Source organism: Melospiza melodia, chromosome 5, assembly GCF_035770615.1.
Source record: "Melospiza melodia melodia isolate bMelMel2 chromosome 5, bMelMel2.pri, whole genome shotgun sequence".
NCBI lineage: Eukaryota > Metazoa > Chordata > Aves > Passeriformes > Passerellidae > Melospiza > Melospiza melodia.
In genome coordinates this window covers 82263218-82287307 of record NC_086198.1, presented here as the reverse complement: position 1 = coordinate 82287307, position 24090 = coordinate 82263218, and the positions used below count along the sequence as shown (strand labels likewise).

The following is a 24090-nucleotide window of genomic DNA, read 5'->3' as shown; positions in this document are numbered from 1 at the left end:
GCCGGAGCCGCGCCCGCCGCTGGGAGTCACTCACCGCGCACTGCCTCTGCCTCGGCGGCGGCGCTGGGCCGTGCTGCCGACATGGTGCCGCTGCGCTCCGCCCGCGGCCCGGCGGGACCCGCAGCGCTAGGCGGCAGCGGGGAGGGAGAGGCGATGGCGGCGGCGGCGCGGCCCGGCCCGGAGCGGGACCCGGAGCGGCACCCGGCCCGGCCCGGGGCAGAGCCAGCGCGCCTGCGCGGGGCTGCGCGTGCGCGGGGCCGGGAGCGCGCGGCGGGGACCCGGCCGGGACAGACGGACGGAGGGACGGTCTGAGGGACGGACGGACGGACAGCCGTCCGCGCTGGCTTCACACCAATATATCTTATATATACACTTATACACATCTGCCTTATCTTTACAGTTAATCTCCTCATACCATTGGGGTTTGGGCATTCCTTTCCCCTCCTGACATTTTACTGTTTAAACATAATCACCTCAAAAACTGCTCTGCAGGTGAGCAAACGGAATAACTTCGTGGTTTTGTGACCTACGCAAGGCTAAGTATATTCAACAATAATTTGAACATAATTTAATCCGCGCTTTTAATCCGCACTCATACTTTGAGTATGGATCAAAATGAAATAGCCAAAAATCCAAAACACATCGAGGGTGCCTGCTTCCAGCACTGGTACTTAAGAGTTGCTGTGTATTTGCACAGAAATTAATTGTGCAGATCTGAAAGAACTAGAATGGTACTGACAGGTGAGAAGAACTTAAAAGAGAGTCTTGCCTTACTTATTTCACTTTTCACAGCTATACATGTGAAAGATTCCTATTATTCTCAGTGAAAAATGATCATAAAACATATTTGTCTCCAAGAACTGGACACTAACCTCCATGATTATCCTGGGGATTTTTCACTGCAGTTCTCCTGGGCAGTGGCTGATACCTGGCTGTCACAAGCAACTCAGGAGTTACTCAGATATGCTTCAATATGTGCATAATGATCATGAGAGATGTTCCACCTGTCATTTCCCCCCCCCCCAAACACTTAAATTACACGATGTAACATATACAGGCTTAGTATGTGTAAAAAAACTTGATTTTTTTCATAAAGGAATGATTAAAAATATATGTATGCATTCAGTTATTCCATATAATAGTGAATAATGTGGGCCAGTACCTGCTGTATGAACACTCGTGTTTGTTTTTTTTTTTTTTTTACATAAACAACCCATCTTTGATCCATAAAGCCTACTACAATATTCAGATCACAGGGATGCGTTCCCTTTCCCCCTGCTTTCAGCCTTGGGCTGAAATCACTTCTATCCCCCAAATTACTTCGGTTTTGTTTCCACTAGAAAGTGGCTGTATTTGTTTACAAGCACTGGGGAAAGTTTTACATTTATATCTACACAACTCAATTTTTTGCTACTCTTCCTGCAAGTTCCCGTCCTGCTTTGCCTTTCCCAGAGGGAAAAGCAGCCGTGGCTGTAACTTGTTCCTGGCACAAAGTTTGTGCCAGCCTAGATGCACTTGTGCCAAACCCAAGGGCTGATGTGCTGTGCTCACAGATGAAGTAAATCACAACAGCATTGTTTATTCTGGATTTTAAAATCCCCATGAAACAACTTGTGGCAGTGAAATGTGGGGCCTGGCTAAATCTTTGGCAAGAGGGCTAACTGAGGCTGACACAGGTCACCTGTGATTTCCTTGTCACTTCTTTGTACCGGGTGTGTACAGCCTCATGCATACTTGTTTCAAAAAGCTCTTCCAGTCCAGCCTAGAAGATGCAGAGTGATCTTCATATCCCTCCTTATCTCTTAGGAAGTACCAAATGAAAAAGGAGAATCTATCTCCTGCCTGAGGCTTAGCTTTAGCAACTACTGGCCCCAAGTATGATCAGATTTCTTGATATGTCTCAACCAGCACAGGCAGCTGAACTCACCCTGAGCAAGTGGCTTTCCTAGACAAATGTATCTCCCTCCCAAACCACCTGTGCGTTTGCCTCAGCACCACTTCCCTCAGTGTCTCTCACCAGGCTAAGGGTTGTGCACCTAAAAATGGCCACATTTCCTTGCTGCTGGCAAGGCTCATTAAATCCCCTCTTCACAGCACAAAAAGTACAGCACTGCAAGGAGCAGCAGCCTTTTTATCACTTGGCACATAAATCTCTTTTTCATATCAAGCTTTCTGTATCAAATTTAAACAGTCTTTCCTAAAGGCACATGTAAATGTAGAACACTGACAAGACTGAAGAAGTGCTTTATGGTAGCTTTCTTTAACAATTTGGTAGCATTTCTTGAAGTTAAGTACTATAACAGACACTTTAAAATGTAATAAACAACTGGATGCAAGAGCTATAAAGCTCTCCACCAGCTCAGAGGTGATTTCCAAGCACTGAAAACTAACAACAAAAACACAGGGAAGTTTCTCACACCGCTCTTTAAAAGAAATATTGCATCAAATGTACCTAGAAAATGATTTTGAGGACTTTGTGCTACTTAAATCTGTCTCATTCATGAAAGTACACTAAATGCACTGAAACAGAGCTTAAGGAAAATGTTTGCTTCTTACCTGGGTTTTCTTGCAGAGCAGCTCTTGGATCACACACAAGAACCAAACACCACACTCCCCCTAAAAGCAGCCCCCCAGCTGTGCTTTTAAAGAGAAAGAGTCAGATTTCCTGCTTAAACTACTAAAACACTTTGGAAAGCTTCTTTTTGTAAACACTTTCATCTAAAGTAAAAGGGAAATCATAAATAAAATATGGAGAGGATGCAGCTCCAGCAGACCTTTTCAGTTACTGCAGTTATTTTAAAAAGCAAATATCCATGGTATATTTTTACAGGGTCAAGGATGGTAATTTCAGGCTGAAATATAATAAATATACTCATCTTAACTTTGAGTATCTAACTTTGTTAAATTGTCTGACTCAATTTCTCTGTACTGCTTCTAAAGTGAGTGCAAGAGCAGCACAGACCTTCTTGGGATTTGTGTGAACCAGAGTAGTGATTCCTGAATACCAATCATTTATGGAAGAGACTGGTTCACTCTGTTGACTAAAGAGAGGTGTTAAACCTCTCAATCAGACTACATGACAACATTCCAGAAAGTAAATATTTTTTTAGATTAGTTTAGAAACCTTTAATTTCACTCTGAAAAAAATCCCTGGAAACTTCATGAAAGGATAAATCCTTGAATCAGATGGTTAGTAGCCAATTGTTTTCCTGGTGCTCTCTGTGTTCCAATGCATTGAAGTACTAAGAGTAACTACTGGAGAAGCATCAAGGAAGCAAAACTGCATTATTCTTTACAGGGGACCTTTACAAATCAGCATCAGCCTCAGCAAACTTCTTAGCTTGTCATTTGGGGGAAAAATTACAGGAAACATAGCAGAGTTAAAAAAGATATAATCTCTCAGAAGCTGTTATTGGCTAACAGGCTTTTTGCCACCCCAGGATTAAAAAATGTATTAGTAAATGCTCAGAGTAAGAAGGCAAATCATAACTTCCTAGAGTTATCAATATACTTTCATATTTCTGTAGCAGAAAAAAAAAAGAATATGAAGTCTGTGATAGTTGCTGTAGAGCCTGCTTAAAGGGAATCACACTCTTGAAGCCCCTGTTGGAGAAACAGAGGAGAGATTATTTATCTGCTTGTTAAATACTGACAACCAGATTATGTTGATACTAGGAATGGCAGAAATGTCAGCACTGTGAGATGGTTTGTAGAAAGGTGGATTGTCTTATATACATCCCTAATTTTTGTAGCTAAAAAGGGATTTTTAACTTTCCTGTCAAGTCTGGAGGGGAGTATTTTCTGCTGCACTGAATTATTAACAAAATAATTTCTCATGTTAACATGTGTATTTATATCTCTAGTATGATCAGAGTAAACAAAATTGAGAATACTAAATGGAGTTACTAGACCTATTTATAATTGTCTGTATGTAAACAGTGCCTGTAACATCTGAAGGTCTATTACTGCAAAGTTTTAGTAGTTGGAATCACATGAAAAGAGTTGGATAAATTGCTTCTCCTTTCTGAATACTGTACTAAGAAGGAAACCATGGGAAGAGTAAACATAGCAGTTAAAAGAGATTTGGGGTATGCATTTTTATTTGTAAAAAGAGGAGTTTTCATAGCTAGAAACATCTTATATGGCAAAAGCTTTCAGGAAAGGGAGAGATATGTAATAGGGAGACAGGTTTCTTAGGGTAACATGCACAGCACACATCTCTTTTGTCTGCTAAGAATCACTGCATGTGGGACTGTGGAAATGATTCAGTGGGTGAAACTTCATACAAAATTTTGGCAAGAACTCAGGTTCAAAATCTTGTTTTGCTAATAAGTCTGTGTCCCAACAATATACTCCAGTATCAGAAACAGTTGTACAAACAGTTTAAAATATGGACAAATATGAAGAGCATTTATGTAAGGGACATTACTATGAGACCCTAAAGGAGTAGTCAGTCCTTTGCTTAACAGGATGGAAAGCTGCTTAAAAACACATGTCAGTGCAATGACTCTGCTCACAGGAGACATCCACAATCTGAACCACATGTGTTTCCTGGGGTGGAGAGCAAGTCATTTATCTTGGTCAGCTTTATGAAGAATGGCCAGCCCAATGCCATTGATCACACTGAGTGCTGCACCTGAGGTGGTGGTGTGAGCTGTTCGGTGTGACACTGGCACGCTGGGACATTTATTGCTGTTTTGTCAATGATGGTCAAGGCTGGCTTTTAGAACAGGCAGAGTACCTTGCAGCTTGGGGTGCCCACGGTGCAGGGTGGCCCAGAGCGGGCAGTGGCATCATAGGCCCCCAGTTCAGAGTTAAAACATTTTAAAACTCAGCAGGGGACAGTGAGCAGTGGAGTTATTTCTCTGGCTTTGATGATAATGTAAGGTTTGCTTTGCCATAGACCCCTCTTATTTCCTGCCTAGAATCAAAGTCAAAATTTGTCGAATCAACAGAAGGAAACAGCAAATGTTACCAGCCACATACAGCACTTAGAGAATGAGTACATGTTGCTGCGTTCTTAGAGTAGGAATTTAGGTATTGTGTGCAACCCCACAGTGATCCCAGTTTCAGGGAGGTTACAAACAAGAAAGAACAAACTCTGCTCATCCTCATTATTTTTAAACTGATCACACCTTACTCTGACATGAGAGAAATCTCAAATAACATTTTTTGTAATTTAACATTTTTTGTAATTTGTCACATGCAGTTTAGAGGTCTGTGTTCACACATCAGAATGTCTGACAAAATGTGCATGAAGGCAAGTGATGCATGGAAGGGAAATCAACATCAGTGGTAGGAAAGTTTTCAGATGATCGAAGGGATTGTTGTTCAGCTCAAAAGTTTTAAGTCCTTTTCACTTTCTTCTGAGCCTAGAGATAACACTTCATTGAAAGTAGTGAAAGAAAAATCACTGCTGGTACATTTCCTTCATGCAGTTCACTAATTTCTAAAAAATCCCACCTTCTTCTTACAAAAATATTACTTAAGAGCCCTCTGAGAACCATAGTTCATTTGTATTTTTCAAGAAGTCAGTATTTTTGTCCCTTTGATAAGATGCCATAAACAAGGTTATTCTACCACAGAGATAATTTTACAAATTCTCCCTTATATTTTTTATTTTATTTAGGATAGGTTCTTTAAAGCTGAAAAGAAACAAATTTATTATTTTTTACTTTGGTGTAAGTAGAATCACTCCAGGATTCCCTTAAGTCTCCTTAAAAATATCTTTTTATATATATATACTTGTGTGTATTGAATTTGGAGGCATGAGAGGAAGGCTAGCCTATCTTAATATATTGCAAAACTCTCTGGGGACCAGCCAGGTTACTTCAGTTGAAGTTGTCCCAGGAGGAACCTGAGCAATACTTTATGGAAGATCTGCCAAGAGGACACTTCCATCATTATCAGGATACTTCTCATCAATCCACATCTTCTTTCTAATTTTGAGACATATAAATTGCCAAATTATATTCAGCCAATTTTTCCACTTAGTAGATTGTTCTTGAAGAGCAGACATCTTATTGAACTGTTGCCATCTCAAAGCTAAAGGCTACCCTAAGTTAGTAGCTTAGATGCAGGTGATGTGAAGACAGGGGTACCTCCTGATTCCTTCTTTCTTAATGAAAGTCTCTAATACAGGATCATCCAAACAGAGATTTACCCCACCTATTTCTTTGCACTGGTAACAGGAGAGCCAACAAATAATTTAACCCCCACAATGTTCTTTCAACTTTTAGAAATTAAAGTCAGGTAAGAGAAATTTTACACTAATACTTGCTGCTGCAAGAACAATGTGCATGGAGGAAAAATCTCCTTACACCTCTTTCAACAGGTAGCTTCCAAAATTATACCAAAATTATACTCAAAATTGAGGAATATGAGCCAAATAATCCAAGACACCTTTCTCTTTGTGAATATTTGCTATTAAATGATGCATGTATAATATGTCTAATTAATTTTTTTTTCCCTTAGGTAGCAACTTTGATGAATTGATCTGATGTATACAACTAGGACAAAACAAGATATCAGTAACCAAGGATTTTGTGACAGTATTTTGAAATTTCTTCCTGTGTATGTGAGGAAGAATTATGCCTCTGAAATTCAGAAATGATGATATAATCTCAGTTGGGAGTGTTGACCTAAGGAGTTACAGAAAAATGTTTATGATCTCTAAATGCTCTCTGAGCTGAATTCTAGATAGTTTATACTGAAAGGACTAATTTGCTTCTTGAAAGCATTACTCATTGGTAAAGATAGTGGTGTATTTCTTTCTCAACTCTATTTTTTCCTGTGTACTTTCATTATTATTTCTTGGGTGTGACTCCTCAGCTACTGAATGACGTATCCAAAGCAAGCCCCATTTCCACATACAACTGAAGTTCCTGCTGACCAAACTGCTTAGTACAGCATTAGTACAATTATTCTGAATATGAATTCCCTGCCAATGGGTAAATAAATCAATAAATAAACCAATCACTGGAAACTGATTTATTCAGTAAAGATCTTGGTGTATGAACAGAACCTAGTCAGTGAGCTGTGGAAGGTAGAGTATTAAATGAACTGCAACAACTGATGTAACATACTTGGTAGAAAAGGAAATAAATTGCTTCCAGATTTGTATATTTTTGCTTCTCATAATAGTACCTAAATGGTATTAGGTAGATTTAAAAAGATTTGAAGAATGTAGATAATGTTCTCAGCACTGATGTCCATTAGTAATTATTTCCTCTCTATTGTCTCAGCATTGTAAAATGTTGAGGATCTATTGCTCCTGAAGAAATTGTATAACAGCCTGACCATATGAACAGGAATACCATAGTAAAAAAAGTGAAAGTATTTATTCTACGTGACATACTCGTAAAAATTTGAAAATCTAGAGAAATGTTTAAATAATTATCTAGGCTAAAAATATTCAGCAGTGGAACATGTGACTAATTTCTTCCTTAACATCAGTCCACCAAGTATAAAGAAATCTGAAAGAGTAGAGGACTGTGGAGAGCTGTTTTGTTTCAAATAACTTTATTTTTACTTATCTTTACATACACATATCCCAAGTAAATATATATATATACTTTTACCTAAGAATCTCAGGAATAATGTTGTTCTTAATATTGTTTGATGGTTTCCTGGCGGTGTGAGGTTTGTATCATACAAGTTCTTGCAGCCTTGATCAGGAAGGCCAAGAGTTGGTGCTGCAGTAAAGACATTCTTCCTCCTGCAGTTCCTCCTGGTGACACTTATTTCTCTTTTCTCTCTGTGGACTGCAGGCAGAGACTAGATGACTAATTTGGTCTGGATGCCTAATTTTATATGTCATTAGGCATGTGTAGAATGACCAATATATTGTGTAGAAATCATTGATTAATTTCAAATTTGACCATGAAGAAATTTTGCTCTTTTGCTCCTACAGTGTTTTGAAACCAGGCAGACCTCCCAGTGTATTGGTGTGAATTGTGGGAAGACATCAGCCCAAGATATTTTTCATATAAATTCAAATTTAGGCAGATAAATACCCAAATGCAATATCATGTCATCAAAATTGATATGTTTTCAAATAATATACAAGCAATAGCAATGATTTAGTTTAGGATAATGTCTTGAGACCCTTAATGAGGGCAGGGACACATGGTACTTGTATACATATGGCGTCCATATGTGTAGTAGAAGTATTCTTCTTGCCAAAATCTATAGAAATAATCCAAGAGAATGACTTATTTTTAACTCTTCATGCCAAAATATTAAACTGTTCAAAAAAGTGTAGAATCCACATGGGAAAACTTTGGGAAATTAACGTTACTTTTCTGTAATTGTACAAACATAAATGTGAAATTGCTAAGAAAAGGAAAGCAGTAACTCTTGGTTTATTTATTCCCATGGTGTCATTTTCAGCATGGGTGTGGTTGAAATACCTCTTTTATATTGGATTCGTTTTTACAGATTTTTACATGGGAGCACTTTGCTTATAGTTAGGATTGCAACCAGCAATATTTCACTATGAAGCTGTATATTATCTCTGTTTAATTGAGAAAAATTAGTTTTGTCTGAAAATTTCCAGATGTGTTATAACTACAATACATTCCTGTGGAGTCTGGAGAAAATCCGTCATACTCTTTCCTTAAGGCTGGGCTTATCAGATTTTCTAACTCTAGTAAAACTAATATGTTACTCCTAACGTAAACTTTATACTGATTCGAATGTCTTAAACCTATTTCCATGTTTTATAAGATAATAATCTAATTAAAAACTAATTTTAGTTGCTTTTTCTGCATGATAAATACATTCTGGGTCCAGTCCTGCATCTTTTGAATTATGCTTCCTGGAAGTCATGGGCTGGATCTGACCCTTATTTTGTCCTGTGGCATTCAGTGCAGGCAGCACTGGGCAATGCTGATGGTCTTTGTGCCTCAGATAGGCAATGATGGCTGTGAGACATCACCATCAATCATAATTGTAAATTATGATTGGACTGCATTTTGCACTCATATTGTCCTTAATTTGCAGATGTATAAATGATTGTACAGCAGGGTGATAAACTGAATCTCCAAGTGTTATTTTCCATATTTTTCACAGAAAGCAGCCCTTGTGTGACACTAATAAATTAGGTGTCTAGTTAGAAAAAGAATCTACTATTGTCTTCTATCAGACATCTCTCACTGTCAAATAAAATAATGGTTGTACAAGCATTGCCAGTTTGATTTGTGGTCGGGCTTTGCACCTGTTCACTGCATAAAGCAGCAGTCCTGCACTCACAGCCATGAATGCTGATGTGGGAGAAGTGAGGGCAAGGGTACAGAGTGCACAGGCTGATGTTCCATACATAACCCTCCTGCTGGTTCTGCAGCCTCAGCAGCATCTTTGTGTCATTTTGTCTGCTTGTAACTTTCTTAATCTGTTGTAACTTTCTTAATCCATCAAATACACAGAAACAACCTAGAAATTTCTGTCTGCCTTGGTCATAACTAAAGTGGGTTCAAGAGTTGTGCAACACAGACCACTAACATTTAATATGATCTGAATAACTGTTAGAAATCGTAGGTCTCTGTAAATCTGGGATGAATAAAAGATTGTAAATTGTTGGAAAGTAAAACAACCCAATGAAAGATTGCCAGTCTTGACTGGTGTTGAATGCTGGAGAACTCGTGATGTTCCTAGGTATTTTTACAATGATTGTTGCTGCCACTGGTAGAATGGATTGCTCATTTCCAGTGAGGATTGATATGGTTTCTCACCAATGGACCTTGCTGTGCTCCTATCTGATAGAGGGAAGTGCCAGGTACTACCAGATATTTTATCTCCAGATGGGTGCAGGTGGTGATTAAATCACCTCTTAACCTCATTGACAAGAAAAGTAAATTGACCTTGTTGCATGTCTTGTGTAAGCACCATGAATAGAAGTATAAACTTTTTTTTTCAACTTTCTAGTTTTTGAGACACTGACAGAAGTAATTTCTTCCTATGTAACCACTATTCATCTCTACTTTTAATTCCATTTATCATACATCCAAAGGGTGGTAGCAACAGCCTACTTTTATAACTTCTATTTAGCTGATAATCCATGAGGTCCCGTGTACCTTTTCCAAGTTCATTGATTTGCTGAATGCAGTTTTCATCCTGTGTGTGACCTTAATTTATTTCATTGCATTTGGCCATGTTGAAACATAACTTCTGCTTTAATGGTGTGACTCACTTAATTTCATATCATTTACTCTGATTAGTGATTACTGACCTGTCATTTTTGGGCATCCACAATTATCTTCAGCAAAAAGTTTAAAGTTTTTTTCCACATTTCTCATAAAGATAATAGATAGCATTTAAGGAATAGCAAAGACACTTGGAATTACACTGAAAATACCCACTGAATACTGACTATCTCTAAGTTTCCAGATCTTTCAGCTTTCAATTTCTTCATATGTTTGATAGCTTTGTTCTAGACTTTTATGACTGCTGTTGAGTAGTCCTCAGCTAGTACAAATCTTCCTGTACTTACTGTGAGGTTGGTTACCTATGAGTGCTATTTGTTGGTGCAAATATCAGATGGGACTGTTCTTGTGACCTGTGCAATGGCATCCTGAAACTGTCATTTTTATTTTATTCCTCTCCCATCTGTTTTTAGTGTATTGCCTGTCTTAAAATGACCAAGATTGCAGTGAATTGTTCAATTTTACTTTAATGTAATATACAAAATAGCCATTCTAAATTGCAAATTAATACATTTTATATAAAATCCAATGTACAGTATCTTAAATTTGTTTAAATAGTATTATAAATGTAATTTTAGGGAAGAGTCAGTCCTGGAGTGATGCAGTCTTATGTTAATTACAGTTCATTTTGATATCCCTGCTGTTTGTTAAAAAATCCATCCTAGATTCTAGAAACATCCTTATGAACTCAGGTTTGGCTCCAATCAAAACAAGAATGAACTCCCAGGGTTTTTTTTTTCCATTTCAGCTTTGTTTTCCCCCACACAGATGAATAAAATCCTTTGCTGGCGCCTCCAGTTTGAATGTCATTTGCCATCTGCTTCAGAGCTCATCTTCATCTGATAAAGCATCAAGGTAATCCGTATCAACATATAGGAGAAATCCAGAAAACAAGCTGTCTGCCCACGTTGGATCAGAAAAGAGACCATTTTGGTCAGTGTAGAAGATTTCAAGCCATACTTCATCCTCTGGCTGAAGGTAGATCACCGTGGATCCAGAAGCGACGTCGTGGTTGCCGGTGTTGGCGTCGAAAGTCTTGATGCGGTACTTGCCATTGTGAACCAGCCCAATGGCGAGGTGCTTGTTTGCTAAGGTGATGTCATAAGAAAAATAATAAATCCCCGGGATGGCACAAATGAACTTCCCTGTGGATGGGTTGTAATGCTCCCCCTCGTTGAAGAGGACTTTATTGAACACAATTGGTAGTCTTTCCTCTGGGTAGCTGGTGGTGATGCCCACAGAAAAGGCAGATTTCAGCACGATCTTTCCACACTTGCAGACCCCTGGTGCTCCTGGCTCTCCTCGGTCTCCTTTATCTCCCTTAGGTCCAGGTGGTCCAGCTGGACCTACGTCACCTTTGGCACCAGTCAATCCTCCAGGTCCTTTCTTACCAGACTCACCTTGGTCTCCCTTCTCTCCAGCTGGTCCTAATGGCCCAGTCTTTCCTCTTAAACCTTCAAAAACATTTTAAGTTAGTTAATTGTTGCACATATCACCTCAGTAAATGATTGTGTGGGCTACTGTGTGTGCCTGAACAAACAAGAAAAACATGGTCAGAATTTCAAAATAGTCTAGAAATACTTTCAAAATGTTTTAGAAAGTTTGCAAAAGGAATGCCACTAATTCCTACTTATCTTCATGTGTCTTGATTACACATTAAAGAATGTTATAGGTAATCAACCTATTGCTGCCTGAACTACCAGGCACTACTGGTGGCAGGGACAGCAGCATGACTACCTGTGTAATCATACTTGTGCACTACACATTTCCTAAAAATAGAGCATTTTTAGTGCATGCCTAAGCACCTGCTAATCTTTTAAGCCTGGTCAATGGCACAGGTGGGACTATTTATTTGAGACCACGCATACTTCATTCTTTCCAATCTTTTTCTTAGCATCTGTGTGAAGAAAGGTTGTGTATTTACATTTCTTTACACTGATATATGTGCATACTCTCACTGTAATTATATATGGACACACTTAAACCCACACAGGCACATACACACACTCATCATATATAAATATATATATATACACACCTATAGATAGATATAGATATAGATATAGATATAGATATAGATATAGATATAGATATAGATATAGATATAGATATAGATATAGGTGTATAACAGTGATGATGACAGGTCTTGCTTTCTTGTTACTACTGTGTTAGTTTACATAAATATTCAATACCTGCACTCCCTTTTTCACCTTTTTCTCCCTTCCTGCCATCTCTACCATCTCTTCCTGGAAGACCAATGCGTCCATGTGGCCCCGGGGATCCGCTGGCTCCAGGGGGACCAGCAGGGCCTGGCAAACCTGGGATGCTGCAGATATATCTGGTGTAGTAATTTTCTCCTTTGCTCTGGCTTTGAAGAGGTTGTTCACTTGTATAGATGGCAAAACTTGTAATGTACAGCAGCACAAACATCCTCAGATCTGGGAAAAAAAAATTGTCAGAACACTTTAGGCACATGGAAATGGCTCTGAGTATGCAAATAAGTGTGACACTGTGATGCATTATGCACAAGTAGAGGTGCAGACCTCAAACTGGAATTTATGCCTTACCAAAATCCATGTAGGAGGCAAGGAGGAAAGTCTGTCAGGTTGGAGCTTTTTCTGGGCACTGTACAAGTTGCTGTATGACTTTCAAATAAGTAACTGTAGACTGACATAGTGTAACTGGTGAATCTCAGCTTTCTGGGGCCAAATGTTGACACATGAAAAAATAATCTGGATTTTTTCAATGCAAAGACCTTTGCATAGTTTATTTTGTCTTTGGTCCCTATACAAGCTTTACAGCTAAAAGCCCTCTTGCTGGAGGGAGTTAGTCTGTGCTAGAGGCATGTGCCTGTAGTCAGGATAAAGCTTACACCTTCATTTCATTTTGAAATTTGCCCTTGTGGTGGCAAATGAATCTCCGGCTTAAACAACTGCAGCAGAAACTTGCTGAAACTGCAGAAAGGATGGGAGGCAGTTAGAGAGCTACAGCTTCAGTGCCCCTTGGAAACAGCACAAATAAACACTTCACCCTAATCCTCAGGTGGAACCAGGCAGCTGCCCTGCCCTGCCCTGCCCTGCAGGGGATGGTGGGGTGTGAATGGGCTGCTAACAGGTTGAGTTTTTTAAGCCTGGTTTAGGCTGTCATATACAATGAACTGTGTCACAATATCTTGCAAGAAAAATGATTAAATTTTTATATATGGTATTTGGGTGTTTTCATAAACGATTGGGTAGAAATTTCTCTGTCCCACTGTATACTGGGATACTAAAGAAAAGTAACTGTAGAAACAGTGACATGCTGAGTAATTGCAGTACCTGATATACAAAGGTGTCTTAAATTTAGTGTTGCATTAGCAGAGAGTCAATCATGGGTCAGGTGAGAACCTACAAGTCAAGCCGTTTTTTCTAGTTCCTTTGCTGTCTTCTCAGAAAATTTGTGTGCGTTTTTTTGTTGGAGCTGTCCATTCTGTCAGAGTAATTTACAGCATTCAAGGAAATTGGAATCCACAGGTTTCTGTAGGGAGAAAAAATGGAATGGGAGATTGAGAAAAAATATCTGTAAAATGCAGTCTATCTTTTTTTTACAGTGAGTCATAGACTCACAGAACCATTAAGGTTGGAAAAGACCTTTAAGATAAGATTATCAAGTCCAGCCATCCACCCAACATCATCACCATGTTCATCACTAAACAATGTAAAATCCACACGTTTCTTGAACGCTTCCAGAGATGGTGACTCTGCTGCTTTCCTAGGCAGCCTGTTCCAATGCTACTCAACCCCTTCTGTGAAGACAGATTTCCTGCTACCCCATCTAACCCTCCAGTGCCACAGTTTGACATTATTTCCTTTCACCCTGTCACTTGTTCCCTGGGAGAAGAGACTGACCCCCACCTGGCTGCCACCTCCTTTCAGGGAGCTGTGGAACAGGATGAGGTCTCCCCCAAACCTCCAGGCTAAACACCCCCAGCTCCCTCAGCTGCTGCTCACAGGACCTGTGCTCCAGGCCCTTCATCAGCTCTGCTGCCCTTCTCTGGGCATGCTCCAGCACCCCAGTGTCTTTCTTGAAGTGGGGTTCCAAAGCTGAACTCAGGATTTGAGGTGTGTCCTCACCAGTGCCCAGTACAGGGGGACAATCCCTGCCCTGGTCCTGTTGGCCACACTGTTGCTGCTACGAGCCAGGTGCCATTGGCTTCTTGGCCACCAGGGCACACCTGGCTCATGTTCAGTCACTGTCAATAGCATCCCCAGGTCCTTTTCCACTGGACACCTTTCCACTCTGCCCCAGCCTGTGGCACTGCCTGGGGCTGCAGGACCTGGCACTGGACCTTGTTGAACCTCACACAACCATCCTCAGCCCCCTGGTCCAGCCTGTCCAGATCCCTCTGCAGAACCTTTTAATCTAGAAATTGTTGTTCTCATTCTCCCCTCTGTGATACTGGTTGGCATTAACCGATTTAAAACCCCAAGCCATTACATTTATTTGCAGTTCATGATATTTCAACTGGTATATGGATGGCATGGTCAGAGCTATTCAGCAAAGATCAGCATATATGTATATACATGCATGCACAGTCATACACAGTCTTTATGAAGAATCTTTTATTTTACAGAGTGGAAAATTAGAAAATGTTATGGTTATCAGTGATAATGCAGAAAAAATATAAAATGAGTATATTTGTAGAGAAATAAACAATGCTCCAAAATTCTCTTCAGTGATAAACATTTTGCTTTTCATTTTAGACGTCTTGCATCAAATTAGCAGAAACCAAACTATTAATTTTGCTATTATTTGATGAAGCCTTACCATATAGTCAGGCATAGCAGTCTCCACAAATGGATTAACATATGAATGCTGAACATTACAGCACAGCAGTGAATGATAACTCCAAGGCAGTTGTTAGCTACAAGAGGAACTTCACAGCGACCGTTTGCTCTGATGTACTACTGAGCAAACTCAAATAAAGCTCATGGATTTTCATGGGACTTAAATCAGGGACAAAAAAGCTCTCTGCAGAGAAGAAAAACTTTAAACACTTAGCCAGGAGGGAACAGCTTGGAGGGACTTCATGCTTCAAGCTGCATATGCATTTTACACAAAGCTGATGGATAAGAAGCAGACATGACCTAAGGATCAAGGACTGGAAAAAAATCCTGCCCTTTGCCAGATGAAAGTCTGAATCAGTAGGCTGGATATTCCCACACTGTGTTGCATGTAAGCCAGGCAAAAACTATCTCAACAATTTCTAGTTTTGCCTGTGTCAAGGGTATCTTACAAATCAGAGTAAAAACCTACACACAGCTGCTCCTGTCACTGGCTGGCCAGTACCTTATTGATGTGTGAAGCTGTCTCCAGCTCCCAGACCTCCCCTGCTGTTCTTCTCATGTGCCTGCAGGAAATTAATTGGTCTGGGACATGTATTTCTGAATAGACCATGGGAAAAATGTCATTTGGAGAAGGTGAGGGGAATGGGGTTGTTGAGATAGGGATGTGCCTTAGATGGCTGGGGCTTTGTGTTTGGAGAACCAGTTCAGGATGGAGAAGGCATAGAGGACAATATACAGAGATTTCATCTACGTGTTGGGGGTCTTAAGGAGTGACAGGGCTGTGCAACTGAATGGTGGGAATGCAGTTAGGCAAACAGAGCTGGACTTGGGAGAAAATTATTATAATGGCTCAGGCGATGATGTTTGCAGACCTGAATTTATTCTTGGGGGGAACACAGAAAGCTGCTTCCAACAGTGGTGGCCAAAAAACGACATTTGGGAAACCATGCATTAACCCAGGGAATCAGGAATTCTCTTGCCCTTTGAATTCAGACTCTTGCATTTCTTTGTACATAACAGTAGTTATTTTATAACAAGGAGTGATGCCTGTCTGTTAGTGCAGTCTCTTGGAAAGAGACTCAAAAGGGAATCTCCTCAGACCAAGGAAAGAAGGACAATGCTGAACCCATGCCCCCTATTTCCCAGTGAGTGCCCTTCAAAGCACCACTGAAAAGTTAAAGGTGAAAAAGAACATATGACCATGGCTTTTGAAATTTCAGGTTGACTTAGGAGGCCAAAATCAGAGATTTCAGTTCACAGGGTTTTAAGAAGTTAGAGGGTATAACAGACTTCCCAGATCACTTCCTCAGGAGTCACCTATTGTTGCAGTTTTATTGTTGTAGTTAAATATTTGTTCACAGAGAGTTAACTGGCAGGCAGAACGTGAATCATAAATAACACTTTGTTCTTGGCTTCTGGTTGTCCTTTTCAAAGATAAAAAATTTTTGTCCATAAACTGGGGTAGGAAACAAAGTCCTTGATATATGCCAAGTGATTTGTCTCCAGAGAAAAACAACATTTGAGCAGTTCAATGTATTTTTCCAAAAGTTGAAAGCCAGAATAAGCACATGGTACTCTTCTTCAGAACAATAACAGACATCTTCATTATAGCTATCACCAAAAATAATAATGAAAATTATACAAACTCGGAGTTAAAATAATGTTATTCCACGTTTAGGAAATGGCATTTCAATAAGTTTCAAATCCACTAGGTAGAGGAAGAATGCACATCAAGACATTCACTGGAAGATGATGGACATGCTGATCAGTCCTAGTCATAGAATTACAGGATGGTTTGTGTTGGAAAGGACCTTTAAGATCATCTAGTTCCAGCCTCCCTGCTGTGGGCAGGGACACTTTTCACTATACAAGTTTTCTCCAAATGGTTTCTAAAACAGATTTTCCAAGTAAGTTCTTAAAGTTATCTCATTCATTTAATACTGGAAAAACATTAAAAAAACTTTTCTGGACCTTGTTGCAGTCTGTTAAGGTGGCAGATCCAAAGAATCAAAAGCAAGTGGCCAGCAGGTCAAGGGAGGTGCTTATGGCTCTCTACTCCACTCTTGTGAGATCCCACCTGGAATGCTGTGCCCAAATCTGGGATCTTCAGCGAGGAAGGACATGGATATGCTGGAGCAGGTTCAGAGGGGACCACAAAGACAATCAAGGGTCTGGAGCACCTCTCCTATGAACACTCACTGAGGGAGTCAGTACTTAAAGGTGTTACTTGTGAGAAAGATGGAGACAGACTGTTTAGTAGGGCCTGTTGCAATAGGACAAGGGAATATGGCTTTAAACTAACATAGGGTAGATTTAAAATAGACACAAGGGAGACATTTCTTATCCTGATGATGGCAATACACTGGAACAGGTTGTCCAGAGAGGTGGTCAATGCCCCATCCTTGGAAGCATTCAAGGCCAGGTTGAACAGGGCTCTAAGCAAAGGTATCTAGTTGGAGATGTGCCTGATGATTGCAGGGGGGTTGGACTAAATGATTTTTAAAGGTCTCTTCCAACACAAACTGTTCTGTAATTCTATGATCTCCCTCGAGAACGTACTCTGTAAGTTAGATCCCCACTGAAGTCAGGGCTCAGCACAGGCTTTTCATCAAGACATTAGGAAATCTCATTTCATTGCTGCTATACTCAGACTATGTCACTAACATTTTTTTAAACTTAGAAATTCAGGGATTGTAAGAAATTGCCAGTTTTGAGACTTTCTGGTATATGATCTAATCTTTCTCACTTGTTCAACTATGTAGTGCTAATTCTAAAATTTATTAATTGGCATTGTTTTGAAACAAGCCTAGAAGATTTCCCATGAATCTGTTGTAAATAAAAACTGGGTCAAGTGCCAGTAGCTATTAGTCACAAGCTACCCTGGCTATGTTCTTACTTTTGTCTTGCCTTGCTAGCTTTGAATTCACTTCCAATGCATACACACAGCTGTTTAGGCAGTAGAAGATGTGTTTTAACTTCCTTGTGCACAAAGGCATAGATGAGAAATTGTGATACCTGTGGGCCCTTTCTGTCTGCAGCCCTGGCAATGGATTAGTGGTAAAGAGCAAGATACTCTATATGTCCTTTGGCTTTCCAAATGCAAAGGCCCCAAATGCCCCTCATAGCTACCAGGAATCCTCGCTGTGAGATGCACAGATCTTCCCCAACTCTCCCATCTAGGAACTGTAGGGTAGGAGAAACAAAGTGAGTAAGGAGATAGTAAGTCAAGATGAGAGGTAAAGAGAGAGAGACATCTTCAGCAATTAATGTGAAATCTCACTGGCTATGCCAGTCTTTTCCCTCTCAAAACATGATCCACAAAAATCAGCTGTGTCCCCATGCCTGAAGGGTTCAAACCTGCCATTAAATCTGCCACCACCACTTACCTTTCTACAAGACCTTAGAAACAGGTGTTTATGTCTTGACATGCCACATTCAATAGTTTTTTTGCTCTGTAAGATTTTTATGCCATCAAAATGTGAATCTTAATGATGTTTTTTTTTTTTTTCCCCCATGAATTTTACAGTGATCACCCACCTTCAGTTGGCCACAGCTTTATACATCTCCCAGCTTGTTTTGTGTTATTGGGGGCTATGCTGGACTTCAGAGCTTCACCTGTAACACCACACCTTACTCTAATGAATCAAGACCACAGCTGGCCATTACCACAGGGCTTGGGTTACCTACACAACCCAGCAATCTTCACAGGGCTTTGCACTGTTTTGTTTCCCTTGTGTAAGAAGGGGAAAGTGACCCAATAGTATTTGAGAAGTTTGAACTTCTGACTCCCAGTACCAAATGGCAGCTGATAGTGCCAAAAGGAATCAATCAGCCAGTGGGAAGGACCATTAGCTAAATATTTCTGAGAAAAAAATCCTTAAAGGCCTCATTAGCAGTGCTGACATTTAACAGTCTCACTCACTTAAGTTTGCAGTCAGTCATGTTTGAACAATCCTCTTCATAACTATGTTGAATGCAGCCAGATTCTTCAACCATGTCTCAAGCCTCCATTAAAAATCAAGTGCTTGTAACCAAGACCAGAAGTTTAGTATGCTTGATTTTCAAAGTATCAGAAGAGTGGGAGCAATTTTATTTCTCAGTATCTGTCTTTAGACATAGTCTCTCCAGGTACTGCCATTATTTGGAAGGTTGTTTTTCTGAAAAATGCCAGAGAGCCTGGTCAAGGTTTGTACTGGTGAGATAGCTTGACTCAGCTGGTGGGAATTTTAACAAGAATGCTGGCAGGCAAAGCAGTTTCACTGCCAGCTGTACCAGAACACACAAATAAATACAACCTGACAGAATTTGTTTTGACAGAATGCCAAGAAGTGAGGCCAGTTGCTTACAGTTGGCAAGTGACATGGAGACAATACGTGTTTGCTTGCAGTGTAGAGAAAAATGTCCAGGATTTAACACTGGGAGACTCAGAATATGAGCGTACCTACACCTCAGGTACAGGATTATTTGAAATGTGTTCTCTATTTCCTTAAAATAAAATAGGAAAATGCAGTGGTCACACAGGAAAAAGAGATAGGAGCCATAAATTAGAAGCTGTCTTCAGGGATGACCTAGAAATTGAAGGGTTGGTTATGAATCTGGACTGGAATACAGCATATGGAAGCACACAGGCATCTAAAGATGTGGATAGATGCTTAGAGCAGTGTGCCCATCTCCTGTGAAAAGTATTTCAATTCAAGCAGGCTTCCTCCTCTTGGCTCCTCTCCAGCCCTTACCAGGAAAATTTCTATCTCCTGTCTTAGATCATTCTGCCTTGCCAACCTTGTAATGAAAAGAAATAAAAAACAGGCTGGGTAAACCATTTTGGATGGTTTGGAAAGAGGAAAAACAGGGCGCAAAAATGTCAAACTGCAAGGTACATGGGGACAAATAAGAAGAAAAGTCACAGATTCTTGCCACAAGTCATGGGGTCAGACTTCCCCTGCCTCATACCTTGTGCTTGCTTGTGTTCCCACCTGGGCTTTGTCAGCAGAAGCCCATAGAGAGCTCCCCTTGTGACAGCAATCACTTTGCACAGGAGTGACTGGTGGGGCACAGCCAGCAAAGCAAGAGCTGCTTTGGGAGCTTCACTGGATGTATAGCTGAACATGCTGTGGTCTCTGGGCATGGCTAAATTCTCATGCCCTCAAGGTAAATGTTATTTATTAGATCATGGACACCTCTGACGGATTCTCCTTCACCCAGTTGCTCCCTTGGTACAGCACATGGCACCAAAGAACAGTGTTCATTCACCATGTGAGAGGAAAAATGTGTAGAGAAGAAAGCCTCCAGACCCTCAAAAGGACACTCCTCCCTCAGAACATTGTTTTCTTCTGGAAGTTCATCCAATGATATCACCCTGGCACTGTGCCTTTCTGGGAACTGTGTGGAAAAGCAGGCATCCAGCCAGGGACTGCATTCTACACTGAACTAGGCAGAGACCAAAGGAGCAGTTTAAAGGCTTAGACTGCACTGAGCTGGTTGATTTTTCTGAGGCAAGCTGGGGAAGGTGCCCATAAACTGCTCTGTCAGGGAAGCTGTGGAGGCTGTGCCCTGGGGCAGGGAGCAGCCCTGTTCAGCTCCATGGCAGTGTCTTGTCCCTGTCCTGCTGTAAATGGAAGAGGATATCTGTCCATGGCTTGACATGAGTAAATTTTTTCAAAACCCATCATAGTTAAGCTTTGTGGTGTACACTTGCAACAAATCAAGCTGATAGCTTTTCCATGAGGAAAACCGGAAGTTTTTCCTTCTTGGGCTGCACAGATGCTCAGGACAGCAGTGTGAGACCCAGGCTGTGCACACCTCACAGTGTTAGCGACATGGGGGACATATCAGTGCTGCAGCTTTCTTGCAGGACTGCATCCACAGGGCACTGCAGTGTTCACTGCCCAGAGTTAGCTGCAAGGGATTCATCTTCTGACCCTTGGTGTAATGCTGGCTTGGTCAAGAGCAAGAAACATAGAGCTTCAAGAAACTGAAAGTCAGACATGAGAGAGGTGATGGTGAATCTGAATCTCACAGAGGTGTGAGTGGCTGCGTCTCAGCACAAATGATAAATGTGTTTTAGAGCTGAGGTTTTACTGTAAATTAGTGGTGCTTGAACTTCTGAAAGCCTAAGACATTTTGAAATGGCATGAGAGCTTTGAAGCCTCCTGTGCTTTCAGAATGCCACCAACACTGGCTTGTGTCCCCAGCCTCTGGGACTGACAGGCTCTCATGTCAACCCTGGTGGTCTCCATTTTACTGCTCTGACTCGTCAGTAAAATCCTGGCTTGAAAATCAGCGTACTTTCCTGACTCTGGCTGTTCTGAGAAAAGTCCTGTTCTCCTGGAGGAGCCTACCTCAAAGCTATTACTCCAACAGTATTACTTCCATATTTATATTGGAACAGAAAAAGAAGAATTTGGCCTGGTTTAGTCACATGTGCAATTGTTATGGTTAATGTCAGATTCAGGAGATTGGAGCCAGGAAGATATAAAAATAGAATAAAATTTATGTAATGTCTGCTTTTGGGTAATAACAGTTTTTAAAGTATGCTTCTTCCTGATTAAATCAAAACTTTTATTTTCAGAGAGGCTGACCTTGTTGTGAGACAGAAGGGCAGGCACATTAAAAAGACAGCTCACAGTTTGGAGCTGTGAAATAAAATTCCATTTAAATTCTGTATGGTTTGATATTCTCTTACTGAAACAAAGGTTTCTGTTTCCGTAGCAAAGCAGGAGGGACAATGCATCCTTGCTCCCAGCAGACTGGCCAGGGGGGCTGTCTGCACCCAAGCCCCCCCTTGGTATCTCCAGCACCCAGCTGTACCCAGCACACTCAGGACCTGCACTTGGGCTTGATGAGGCTGATGTTCTACAGCTCCATATCTTGTGCAGGTTGTTGTGCTGGGCAAGGGCTGGCTGTTCCCTGGGGCTGGGAGAGGTGGAACTCACAGGGAACAGGGGGGCAGGGCAGGATTTCACCAGGCAGAGCCCATCCCCAGCAGGAGCCATGGCATCCGAGGCCAGACCAGAATATCACCTTGTGGATGGGGGTCAGCTGGGCTGAAATGGGGTCCTGGACCATGGGCAGGGTGATGGCACACCCCAGGAGAGGCTGGCAGGGACTTCAGGGATGTCAGTGCCCACCGGGCTCTGGGAGGCTGCAGGTTGTACTTATGCAAAGAGGAAGAAAGCATTTGGTTCAGTCTACACACATGGAATTAACAGTTTTCAGCACAAGGCATCCCAATGTTGTTTAATTCCATATGGATCTTTATGCCTCTCCCCACTGAAGCATTTACTGAGCCACGTAGACAACCTGTGTCCTTCAGAATCTTGTCTTGCTTTCATCTGTCCCCTAATGAGAACCATTTCTATGTTGGACTGTTTGGATTTGTAGAGTCTCAGTCCAGTTTGTTTAGAGTTTGTTTAGTACATGAATTGCCATGTACTGGGAAGGGACAAACCTGCTTATTTGAAAAAAATTTTTGGATTGTTCTTATAATACATTGTAAAAACCTGAAGTCTGTTTTAAGAGCTCTTTCATGTTGAAATACCACTGACAATTTTTTTTTCTCTGTATTTCTGATTTGGATTATTCAGGCAGGAAGTTTTAAATTTTCAATTAAAAAGTTTATGAAGAAAATGGAAGTATTGTCTCATTTATTTGTTTTCTAATTTTTACTAACCTTGAAAGTGAAACACTCATGCTGTTATATAGAACTCTGGAGGGTCTGTCCACCTGTTTGGTTAACTACTATAGACTACTCTTTGTCCTGGTCACAGTCTGGCCTGACACATCTTTTTGTGAAAAGAGTTAATGAGGAGAGGAGAGGAGAGGAGAGGAGAGGAGAGGAGAGGAGAGGAGAGGAGAGGAGAGGAGAGGAGAGGAGAGGAGAGGAGAGGAGAGGAGAGGAGAGGTTTGTCTTTGTTTGTCTTCTTTTGTTTAACACAAATTTTTCTGACACACATTCTGTTAGAAGAATGACAGTTTTTCTTGTGATATAATTACTTCAGTTTGATACACATAATTATTTGTCAGCCTGCTTCTGTAGGTACTGAAATCAAATGCAAATCTCTCTTTTATTAATGGCATTTGATCAAATTCATGGAGAGGAACGAAGAAAGAAAACCGAGCACAGAGTTTTCTTTCAGAAGATCTAATTTCTGTTCCTCAATCAGAAAAGTCTATTCCATGGCAATTTTTTAATCTTACATGACTCTATTTCTTCACCAGTTAAACAACAATATCAAAACCATCAGGGGTAATATTGCTCTGTTGATGTAAAAGCAGGTAATTCCAAGAGCACTTTTCAGATTTTGCTTTTCTTAAGTAAGTGCCATTTTGTATTTCAAATCAATTCTCTCATGGGAGATTAAAATGGATGAAGTCAGCATAATTCTTTCAGTTTTTTCATTACAGTGCAGATGAGGTCTGGCATCTGATAACCGGTCATTCCTGACAGAAGGTGTTTTCTCACTGAAGTTCTTGCAACAATAATTGTTCTGGTTTCTTTTGAAATCCATCCTGTCTGGGAAGTGTTTGTTTCCTTGGGTTCCTCCAGGGAACAGCACAAAAAAGCTGCAGCTGTCAGTCAGCATGCCACTCTCCAGCAGGAAAGTCTGGCCTTGGTGTGGTGGGGAGCAGGCTTTACTTTGCATGTGGTGGGATGTGATTTCAGCACAGTCTCCATGGGACACAAGTGGCCATTCCCAGATGGTCTGAAGGTCACAGAGTGTTTAGCAACCAGTTAAATCTCATTTTCGCTTTAATTTCCCCTGATCTCAGTCTGTCAACAAGTTCCACCTGACCTTGAATTGCTGAGTGTTGGAGTCACCTCAGGCTGTCCCCAGCCCAGCTGGGGCCATCAGACCCCCAGAGCAGCACTGGTGTGCACAGCCAGGAGGGCTCCATGGTGACCCAGGCTGAGGGTGCCCTGTGCCTGGGTACCAGCTGGCACACCCTGACACAGCATCACAGGGGCACGGAGCGCACAGGACACACAGGTACCACACAGTCACAGCCAGGGTGTGCAGCTGCAGTGCAAACACAACCCCAGGCACTGGCATGTGCTGGGATAT

At 41.0% G+C, this 24090-nt stretch overlaps 1 protein-coding gene across 4 annotated transcripts in view; it reads right to left on the bottom strand.

The window, feature by feature from the left end:
• LOC134418799 (complement C1q tumor necrosis factor-related protein 7) overlaps positions 1-24090 on the bottom strand; it is a 114841-nt gene that overhangs the window by 53139 nt on the left and 37612 nt on the right. For 3 of the 4 annotated variants that reach the window (XM_063157659.1, XM_063157660.1, XM_063157658.1), the window contains 3 exons: positions 13520-13718; positions 12395-12640; positions 10652-11656 (listed from right to left, as the gene is read on the bottom strand). In XM_063157659.1, the coding sequence (XP_063013729.1) occupies positions 11025-11656; positions 12395-12632 (870 nt within the window). In that variant the 5' untranslated portion in view covers positions 12633-12640; positions 13520-13718 and the 3' untranslated portion in view covers positions 10652-11024. Of the gene's footprint in view, positions 1-34; positions 11657-12394; positions 12641-13519; positions 13719-24090 lie in introns of those variants that run through there. The other variant, XM_063157657.1, reaches the window with a different exon arrangement.